Source organism: Cherax quadricarinatus, chromosome 25, assembly GCF_038502225.1.
Source record: "Cherax quadricarinatus isolate ZL_2023a chromosome 25, ASM3850222v1, whole genome shotgun sequence".
In the NCBI taxonomy this organism is placed as follows: Eukaryota; Metazoa; Arthropoda; class Malacostraca; order Decapoda; family Parastacidae; genus Cherax; species Cherax quadricarinatus.
Window position 1 is genome coordinate 39,594,122 of NC_091316.1, and position 12,257 is coordinate 39,606,378.

Below are 12,257 nucleotides of genomic sequence, written 5' to 3' on the forward strand. Positions count from 1 at the left end.
TGGCTTCACTTTGAAATCCCCACTAGCATTAGCACAGAACATTAGCGTCAGCCTGTCCTTCATAGGCTTGTGTCCTGGCATTGCCTTTTCCTCTTGTGTAATGAAGGTCCTCTTAGGCATTTTCTTCCAAAAGAGGCCTGTTTCGTCACAATTGAACACTTGTTCAGGTTTCAGTCCTTCAACCTCTATGTACTCCTGGAATTCATGCACATATTTTTCAGCCGCCTTGTGGTCCGAACTGGCAGCCTCACCATGCCTTACCACACTGTGTATGCCAGTACGGTTCTTAAATCTCTCAAACCAGCCTTTGCTGGCCTTAAATTCACTCACTTCACCACTATTTGCAGGCAATTTCTTTACCAAATCTTCATGCAACTGCCTAGCCTTTTCACAAATAATCGAAGTCATAAGAGTATCTCCTGCTAATTGTTTCTCATTTGTCCACACCAATAATAACTTCTCAACCTCTTCCAGTACTGGTGATCTCATTTTTGTCAGCATAGTTACTCCCTTTGCAACAACAGCATCCTTTATTACGGTCAAACTGGTAAAAATCTCGAACTAAGATTAAAACAACATAAATATAGCATTAGAACTGGGCAAGATTCCAATGCTCTATTTATTCATGTAAGAGATTTTAACCATCCAATTGATTTTCAAAAAGTTGAGAAAGTAGTATCAAGCAAGTCCATGGTCGACAGAAATATAATTGAATCTTGTTTCATAAAAAGCAGTTTTGACAATAATATGAATATTTCCTTTGGTTTATATAAATTAGATCCATTTATAATTAATAGAATTTAGGAAGAATTTAATAATACACTGGACAAATAATAATTTTTAAATTTTCTTGGGTAGAATAGTTTGTGGGTGAGTTGTGCAAAGGACCTATCCAGTTGGGTCGGCGCGCGTCAGGTGTTTAACGGTTGTGGGATCTGATAGTGAGGTGTTGGCCAGACCTCTTATATAGCTTCCTTGGATGCTTTACTTTCATAGTTCCTTGATAATGTGAGTAGTCACGAAAGCGCTTGGAATTTCTCTATTCTTTCAGAGTGGTTGTTTTGCATATTCTGAAATCACCTGTTTACTGTGATCTTATTGCATATATATATATATATATATATATATATATATATATATATATATATATATATATATATATATATATATATATATATAATCTTTTCTTTCAACACACCGGCCGTATCCCACGAAGGCAGGGTGGCCCAAAAAGAAAAACAAAAGTTTCTCTTAAATTTATTAATTTATACGGGAGAAGGGGGTTACTAGCCCCTTGCTCCCGGCATTTTAGTCGCCTCTTACAACACGCATGGCTTACGGAGGAAGAATTCTGTTCCACTTCCCCATGGAGATAAGAGGAAATAAAAAATAACAAGAACTAGAAAGAAAATATAAGAATACCTAGAGGGGTGTGTATATATATGCTTGTACATGTATGTGTAGTGTGACCTAAGTGTAAGTAGAAGTAGCAAGACGTACCTGAAATCTTGCATGTTTATGAGACAGACAAAAGACACCAGTAATCCTACCATCATGTAAAACAATTACAGGTTTTCGTTGTACTCTCACTTGGCAGGACGGTAGTACCTCCCTGGGCGGTTGCTGTCTACCAACCTACAACCTAGGATATATATATATATATATATATATATATATATATATATATATATATATATATATATATATATATATATATATATATATATATATATATATATATATATATATATATATATATATATATATATATATATATATATATATATATATATATATATATATATATATATATATATATATATATATATATATATATATATATATATATATATATATATATATATATATATATATATATATATATATATATATATATATATATATATATATACACATATATATGTCGTGACGAATAGGCAGAACTTGCGATCTTGGCTTAAATAGCAACGTTCATCTTGCCATATAGGACAAACGAAAATTTGTGTATGCAATAATTTCGCCAAAATCATTCTGAACCTAACTGTTTAGCATTAAATTATTGTAAACAAATCTAAAATATATTTATTTGGTTTAGGCTAAAATAAATTGCTCTTGTTATAATAAGGTTAGGTAAATTTTCTAAGATTCTTTTGGTGCAAAATTAAAATTTTTTTACATTAACATTAATGAAAAAAATATATCTTCAAACGTATAAGAGAAAATTTCAGAAAGAACTTAATTTTAAATGAGTTCTTGCTAATTGACCAGTTTTACATATTCGGCACTACATATATATATATATATATATATATATATATATATATATATATATATATATATATATATATATATATATATATATATATATATATATATATATAATCAAAGAAATATTACAGCAAGTAGGACTCGAGCCCAGATTGGCAGCTCTCTAGAATATAGCTAGCTATCGATAGGGTTTCGAGTCCTGCTGATTGCAATATTTCTTTGTTTATGCTTACGCTTATTTCCGTGAGAGACACTGAATATAGTATTTCTAAAGATGTAATAACATTTAAGAGGAGAATAAATAGATGGAGACTCTACCTGAAGCTCACTGATGTGCTCGGCGCTATGAAAAATTTGGCTTAAGAGTCCAGCAAGCTACCTAGTGTTACGAGGAATCAGTATCTGAGTAGTTTAAGGCGTCAGGTTGGAGCCTACTTGCAATCATAATAGCCGCCGATCTGATTTTAAATCCTCCTGGCTTTGGTATTTCTTTGCATATGCTTTCCGTTTCTTTCTGCGAGGGCCATTGAATGGTGTGTGCCAACTGTGTAAACTAGTCTGAGACTCTGCCTGGTGGAACGATTATTATAATCGAGGCAAATGAATCAAGCAATCAGCTAACACCTGGAATGTCAGAGCACCACAGCAAACCTACTGATCACCAGTTGATATAGGGCCGCATCCCACCAATAGATGGCTCAATGAGCCTTCACATACAGTGGGCTAAGATGACTACGGAACTGTGGTTATTCATGTATGTTTCAAATAAATATATAAAGTATTCGGTACACACAACAATGCCTGAACCTGTGAAGAATAACACATTTCTTGCTATATACACAATCATTTGATAGAATAAAGCTAAGTAAATTCGATGCTTTTATTAAATAATTTTCTCGGTGAAGCTCTCGGTCGTTCACTAGAATATTAAAATTATAATGTACGCTCTTGGGAAAAAGAGTTCATAAAGCAACACTGATAGCATTATCAATATTTTTATCTTCATGTATTGCATGTAGCAAACTAGAAGCAGGCAAATGATGGGGAAAAATGCTTCAACAATGCTTCTAGAAAAAATACCATCTAGCAGCGAAGGCACTACGCTGGGAATTTTCTAATGTCAATATTTAGTTTCTAATTGAATGTCGAGTTTGGTCTTTAGAACATTAACATTGGAATAGCCTCTCACTTACACATATATAGACTGGTGTATAGGCGACAACACAGCGGTGTGCTTTTTTCACATCAATGTTCTCATCTGCTGTTGATTAGAAAAATGAAGTGGAAGATATCAAAAGGTCATTGATATCAAAAGGTCATTGATATCAAAAGGTCATTGATATGAAAAGGTCATTGATATCAAAAGGTCATTGATATGAAAAGGTCATTGATATGAAAAGGTCATTGATATCTAAAGGTCATTGATATCAAAAGGTCATTGATATCAAAAGGTCATTGATATCAAAAGGTCATTGATATCAAAAGGTCATTGATATCTAAAGGTCATTGATATGAAAAGGTCATTGATATCTAAAGGTCATTGATATCAAAAGGTCATTGATATCAAAAGGTTATTGATATCAAAAGGTCATTGATATGAAAAGGTCATTGATATCTAAAGGTCATTGATATCTAAAGGTCATTGATATCAAAAGGTCATTGATATCAAAAGGTTATTGATATGAAAAGGTCATTGATATGAAAAGGTCATTGATATGAAAAGGTCATTGATATGAAAAGGTCATTGATATGAAAAGGTCATTGATATGAAAAGGTCATTGATATGAAAAGATCATTGATATGAAAAGGTCATTGATATGAAAAGGTCATTGATATGAAAAGGTCATTGATATGAAAAGGTCATTGATATGAAAAGGTCATTGATATGAAAAGGTCATTGATATGAAAAGGTCATTGATATCAAAAGGTCATTGATATCAAAAGGTCATTGATATGAAAAGGTCATTGATATGAAAAGGTCATTGATATCTAAAGGTCATTGATATCAAAAGGTCATTGATATCAAAAGGTCATTGATTTCAAAAGGTCATTGATATCAAAAGGTCATTGATATCAAAAGGTCATTGATATCAAAAGGTCATTGATATCAAAAGGTCATTGATATCAAAAGGTTATTGATATGAAAAGGTCATTGATATGAAAAGGTCATTGATATCAAAAGGTCATTGATATCAAAAGGTCATTGATATCAAAAGGTCATTGATATCAAAAGGTCATTGATATCAAATGGTTATTGATATGAAAAGGTCATTGATATCAAAAGGTCATTGATATCAAAAGGTCATTGATATCAAAAGGTCATTGATATCAAAAGGTCATTGATATCAAAAGGTCATTGATATGAAAAGGTCATTGATATCAAAAGGTCATTGATATGAAAAGGTTATTGATATCAAAAGGTTATTGATATCAAAAGAAGCTTCGTAACATTATTATTATTATTAAAATCAAGGAGGAAGCGCTAAACCCGGTGGATTATACAGCGCCTGGGGGGAATGTGGAAGGCATTCAGGCTTAATTCGGGGAACTGTAGCACAGATCCAATTCCGTAAATCAAGAGCCCCTCACCAACATCAAGGAACCTTCCTTGAGGGGGACTCTAAAGTTTGTGGTGTTTGATCTTGACTGTTCTTTTACTTAAAGTATTCTGGGTAGCAGAACTTTACCAAGTGTTCACTTATGACACTTCGTGTACTAGCTTCTGCGTAATGCTCAATCTATGAGTACGTAAATCTATTCCAGAAACTACAGTTCCTTCAGTTAAGTCAGAATAATGCGTGAACTAGTTGATAACTGACTGAGCACATTGGTGTATAGTAAACAGTTAATTTTAATGATGAACTATTGCTGATTGCAAGTAAGTATTCAGTAAGACTCGTGAAATCGTAATAGCACATTACAAACAAGCCACGTAAGCCTAGTGGTTTACGCACTGGCTTGGAATTTTAGGACTCACTGGCCATGGGGATCAAACCCAACCCTTTCCGTGGTTTATATTCAGCAAGGATAACTTAATGCGTTTTATCCACTCTGTTTTATATTCAGTACTGAAGTCTGGATTTCTAAAGCTTTCTAAGTATCTTATTGTCACTATTCATTTTTCTAATTAGTAAACATTCATCAACATTTATGCGATATACATTACCACGTCTTGTTTCAATATACATTACCGTGTCTTGTTTCAATATACATTACCGTGTCTTGTTTCAATATACATTACCGTGTCTTGTTTCTATGTACATTACCGTGTCTTGTTTCAATGTACATTACCGTGTCTTGTTTCTATGTACATTACCGTGTCTTGTTTCAATATACATTACCACGTCTTGTTTCAATATACATTACCGTGTCTTGTTTCAATATACATTACCACGTCTTGTTTCAATATACATTACCGTGTCTTGTTTCTATATACATTACCGTGTCTTGTTTCAATATACATTACCACGTCTTGTTTCAATATACATTACCGTGTCTTGTTTCAATATACATTACCACGTCTTGTTTCAATATACATTACCGTGTCTTGTTTCAATATACATTACCGTGTCTTGTTTCAATATACATTACCACGTCTTGTTTCTATATACATTACCGTGTCTTGTTTCCAAATACATTACCGTGTCTTGTTTCAATATACATTACCGTGTCTTGTTTCAATATACATTACCGTGTCTTATTTCAATATACATTACCGTGTCTTATTTCAATATACATTACCGTGTCTTATTTCAATATACATTACCGTGTCTTATTTCAATATACATTACCGTGTCTTATTTCAATATACATTACAGTGTCTTGTTTCCAAATACATTACCGTGTCTTATTTCAATATACATTACCGTGTCTTGTTTCAATATACATTACCGTGTCTTATTTCAATATACATTACCGTGTCTTGTTTCCAAATACATTACCGTGTCTTATTTCAATATACATTACCGTGTCTTATTTCAATATACATTACCGTGTCTTGTTTCAATATACATTACCGTGTCTTATTTCAATATACATTACCGTGTCTTATTTCAATATACATTACCGTGTCTTATTTCAATATACATTACCGTGTCTTGTTTCCAAATACATTACCGTGTCTTGTTTCAATATACATTACCGTGTCTTGTTTCTATATACATTACCGTGTCTTGTTTCAATATACATCACCGTGTCTTGTTTCAATATACATTACCGTGTCTTGTTTCTATATACATTACCGTGTCTTGTTTCTATATACATTACCGTGTCTTGTTTCAAAATACATTACCGTGTCTTGTTTCAATATACATTACCGTGTCTTGTTTCAATATACATTACCGTGCCTTGTTTCAATATACATTACCGTGTCTTGTTTCTATATACATCACCGTGTCTTGTTTCAATATACATTACCGTGTCTTGTTTCTATATACATTACCGTGTCTTTTTTCTATATACATTACCGTGTCTTGTTTCAAAATACATTACCGTGTCTTGTTTCTATATACATTACCGTGTCTTGTTTCAAAATACATTACCGTGTCTTGTTTCTATATAGATTACCGTATCTTGTTTCAATATACATTACCGTGTCTTGTTTCAATATACATTACCGTGTCTTGTTTCGAGGTATTCTCTGTGAAGGCTGATTAGGCCTAGGTTTGAGTGGGTTGTACATCCCGCTTCCACTCTCCTGGGAAAAATCTGAAAACAAATATTTGTAGATATAAATACGTTACTGAGAACAAAGAGAACGATAAGTGTAGGTTACTTAAGTATTGAATCTTTTCGTTTTCCTTAAATTTCATAAGAAGACTTTAAGACTTCGTATAAAAAAGGGATCCGATATTTTGATAATAGTTTAGACTTGTGTAATATTGAAAATGCTTATTTTTAATGACGAAATGAATGATTTGTTTATTAAAAAAGTTACTCCCAAAAATGGGGAAAAATATTCTTAGATTTTTTTCTTTCCTTGGAGAAATCTAGTAGGAAAATATCTCATTTTATAATGGGTCTTAAGATTATATTTTTCTGGCGATTTTTAAGGAATCTGAAAAATTAGGGTTACCACGGAACAAGATATTAAAGTTTTCCTAGAATGTCCATTCCCTTAATTATTTCAGGCATTGTTATTTAATTTATTATTACAATCCATTACCACGATAGAAATGGAACTTCAGTATTTCATCTGCTTCCAAATTATTTATTAAAAATCTCAATTTTGCTTCACGTCGTGACATTATCAGTGGAGGAGCATGTGGGGGACACTCTGAGGCTGTGGTCAACCAGTCACTCTACCAGTGGAGCCTTCCTCTGTATAGCAACCAACGGGGTTCCTCCCTCTGTCAGTAAGAGGATCCTACTTACTGTAAATTGTGAGTATTAATGTTATGAATTCTATAGTCAAGGCTCCTGTACACTGCCTGTGTATTCACTAGCTTTTGTCCTAAGCTGCTGACATATCTTTTCATTCTTTAACATATTTTAATTATCAGTGTTGACTATAACTTTTCACTAAGTAAGTTTTAAGGCTTATTTGTCATAGGTTCGAGCCCCCTCATATTCCTAGTTTTGCTTGCTATTGTGTTACTCCGATGTCGTGAGTCATATTTCTTTCTCTGTTTGCTATGTCTGAGTTTTCGGATGTCGCTTCTTTGCAGCAGTGTCGGGGAAGTTTTTTCCTAAACGAACCAGAGATTAGTAGTACCAACATTGCTATATAGTTACGAAACATGGATTTTAAACGTTGCAGACAGAAAGAGGCTGAAGGTGCTGAAGATGACGTGTTTCATGGCGATGTGCGGTGCAAATATTATGAGTGAATTCTTAGCGGAGAAGTTAGAAGTAAGAGTGGGGTAAACAACAAGATATTTCAGGTGACTGTGGAGGTAGGCTGGGTAGTTAGAGAGGATGGAACGAAATAGGATGACAAGAAAGGTGAATAAATAAGGGGAGGAGGTTCAGAGGAGTATGGGTGTATCCCAAGAAGAGTTGGAGGGATCGGGTAAAGGAGGAATTTAGTGTTGTGGGCTTGGGCATTAAACAGGTTTGAATGAGCACATTAGATATACGTAGAGACGGGTGATTTTTTTATGACCTAACGTGCTGTTGGAGTGAGAGATAACATTTATGAAGGGATTCAGAGAAACTGGGTAATCTGACTTGAGTCCTGGAGGTGGAAAGTGCAGTGCCTATACTATTAAGGAGAGGTAAGGATGCTGCAGTTCTGGGGGATATCTGGACTCTGATATAGGTGCCCTTCGGGCAGGACAATGATTGAATAAATATGTGTTAAATGCGTGTCATCGTTTTTTTTTTTTTTTTGGTCATCATGCCTCTGTGAGAGATGGCTGGTGTGCTAAAAAATGAAATAAATATATGAACTTAAACTGTCATAAATAAAATTTTTGAGTTTTTTAAACGAAGTGTATAAAATTTAACATCTTAACTCTGCAAATTGTAAATTCACACATGAAAGTATATAATAATTCTGTTGCCAAATTTAACATTAGTAGATACGCAGACTTTCTGTAAACATGAGCTGAAATACACACTTACACAATGTTAACGTGTGGAAATACTCAGACTTTTAAGATGACTATAAACACTCAATGTTAATATGAGTTTAAATAATTGTACTATTAATATGAACGCAAACATGAGGGTAAAACACTCACACTGTAAATGTGAGTATAAATACCGAAACACTTTAAAATGGGTTTAAATATTCACACTGTAAACACGAGTAAGACAAGACTTATTCCTCCTTGCACCAGTTGCTCCAAGGATCGTTGATGAGGGTGGCAGCAGCAGGCGTGTGGGTGTACCCATTGATGGTGTAGCAACACTCGCCTGCAGCTTCCATGCCCGCCCGCTGCCCGAGGTCCTCTGGTACCGTGGAACACATCAGGTAATGGTACACAAGAGAGGCGCCATCATTCACACTGCCAATAACCAGGTAAGATGATTAGAGGGATACGAGGGGATGGTCAGAAGACTGAGTGAGAGAGAAAGAGAAAGAGTGTGTGTGAGAGAGAGAGAGAGAGAGAAAAGAGCCGCTTTAGGAATGTGAGATAGGGTAAATCTAACAGCGGATTTGAATGCCATCAGAGGATCCTCGCAAGTGAGAAGGTTGCCATTGGAACTGTCATCTGCCTGTGGAGGCTTTGGGCTGCTCTCTGCTGGGGGCATATGTGATCCAGCACACCTATTGTGTGCACGAATAAAACCGTTCCTGTTGCGTGCCCGGTACTCTCCACACACCTGACATATGCCTCTTCTTTCATTGTTGGGTGTACTGTTTCTCAGGCTTTGTGGCTGGCTGGCTGCATCATCTACCATACCTCAGTCTGTGTGGTAAGCCCGGGCTGATGGGAAAATGGCAAATGGCACATACCGCAGGTGGTACATGGTGGTGGTTGGGAGGGGGGAGGAGAAGGGTCTCCCGTCCTCTGGGTGGTCGGGGGAGGAGGGAGGGAGATGTGGAAGCGGTGTGATGAGTGATGCTGATGAGGCATGGGTGGGGGAGGGGTGAAAACATGGGGAGGCAGGCCTGACAGAATTGCGCACTCACTGCCTCCCTAGACACGTCACTATACAACACTATGCACAGCCCACACTATAAACGACACAGCTATGCACTACACATGCTGTACCCATACTATGCACTATACACATACGGTGAACAAACACTCTTTTATTTAAATATGAATAAGAATTAAATAAGTATATATATATATATATATATATATATATATATATATATATATATATATATATATATATATATATATATATATATATATATATATATATATATATATATATGGAAGGATGGAGTATGGAAGAAGTGAATGTTTTCAGATACTTGGGAGTTGACGTGTCGGCGGATGGATTTATGAAGGATGAGGTTAATCATAGAATTGATGAGGGAAAAAAGGTGAGTGGTGCGTTGAGGTATATGTGGAGTCAAAAAACGTTATCTATGGAGGCAAAGAAGGGAATGTATGAAAGTATAGTAGTACCAACACTCTTATATGGATGTGAAGCTTGGGTGGTAAATGCAGCAGCGAGGAGACGATTGGAGGCAGTGGAGATGTCCTGTCTAAGGGCAATGTGTGGTGTAAATATTATGCAGAAAATTCGGAGTTTGGAAATTAGGAGAAGGTGTGGAGTTAATAAAAGCATTAGTCAGAGGGCAGAAGAGGGGTTGTTGAGGTGGTTTGGTCATTTAGAGAGAATGGATCAAAGTAGAATGACATGGAAAGCATATAAATCTATAGGGGAAGGAAAGGGGGGTAGGGGTCGTCCTCGAAAGGGTTGGAAAGAGGGGGTAAAGGAGGTTTTGTGGGCGAGGGGCTTGGACTTCCAGCAAGCGTGCATGAGCGTGTTAGATAGGAGTGAATGGAGACGAATGATACTTGGGACCTGACGATCTGTTGGAGTGTGAGCAGGGTAATATTTAGTGAAGGGATTCAGGGAAACCGGTTATTTTCTTATAGTCGGACTTGAGTCCTGGAAATGGGAAGTACAATGCCTGCACTTTAAAGGAGGGGTTTGGGATATTGGCAGTTTGGAGCGATATGTTGTGTATCTTTATACGTATATGCTTCTAAACTGTTGTATTCTGAGCACCTCTGCAAAAGCAGTGATAATGTGTGAGTGTGGTGAAAGTGTTGAATGATGATGAAAGTATTTTCTTTTTGGGGATTTTCTTTCTTTTTTGGGTCACCCTGCCTCGGTGGGAGACGACCAACTTGTTGAATATATATATATATATATATATATATATATATATATATTATATATATATATATATATATATATATATATATATATATATATATATATATATATATATATATATATATATATATATATATATATATATATATATATATATATATATATATATATATATATATATATATATATATATATATATATATATATATATATATATATATATATATATATATATATATATATATATATATATATATATATATATATATATATATATATATATATATATATATATATGAAGACTGGTATTTAATACAGTAAAACAATGAAATCAGTCCTGTAGCTTCCATAGCCACGTATATGCTAGCATCAGAGGCTACATGTCCAGTGGCACTGGCCACCTGATGTTTGAAGCATTGATGGTCAAGTGGACTAAGGCGATAATAAGAACAATATTAATAATAATAATAATAATAATAATAATAATAGTAATGATAATAATAATAATAATAATATTAGTAATAATAATAATAATAATATTATTATTATTTATGATGATAATAATAATAATAATAAGATTATTATTATTATTATTATTATTATTATTATTATTATTATTATTATTATTATTATTATTATTATTATTATTATTATTAATATTTATCATGATGCCCCTCATTGTACTTCTCTTCCTCCCTTTATTACTGGCTCTGTTATTAAAGAATCATTTAACATTATCTAGTGTCAAGTGTCATTGTATGGTGATTGTTAGTGTGTGCTCCTCCTCAGGGGTCGGGAATCTGGAGGTCGGTGTTGAGCGTCAAGGTTCACACAGCCACAGACCTGGGACAATACCGCTGCTTAGTCCACAATCGTCTCGGCACCCACGAGACCACCTTCTACGTCTTTCGTAAGTTTTGATTTGACGATTTAATTATTATTATATTACTGTTCTTTTAAAATGAAACACATTACAACACACACACACACACACACACACATATATATATATATATATATATATATATATATATATATATATATATATATATATATATATATATATATATATATATATATGTGTGTGTGTGTGTGTGTGTGTGTGTATGTATGTATGTATGTATGTATGTATGTAACAAATCTTAAAGAGCGACCAAACAGGTATGTCGTCGACACGACTGAGACAGAAAAGACAGAGAGCCAGGCGGCCCCCTGGCTTGACCATCCGTCCAACCACA

General features: G+C 34.3%; 1 protein-coding gene across 1 annotated transcript in view; it reads left to right on the plus strand.

Annotated features, from left to right (window-relative positions):
* LOC128689899 (protein amalgam-like) overlaps positions 1-12,257 on the plus strand; it is a 67,245-nt gene that overhangs the window by 38,996 nt on the left and 15,992 nt on the right. Inside the window, exons 4-6 of the mRNA XM_070088712.1 lie at positions 7,521-7,649; positions 9,051-9,232; positions 11,809-11,929. Coding sequence (XP_069944813.1) covers positions 7,521-7,649; positions 9,051-9,232; positions 11,809-11,929 — 432 coding nt within the window. The remainder of the gene's footprint in view (positions 1-7,520; positions 7,650-9,050; positions 9,233-11,808; positions 11,930-12,257) is intronic.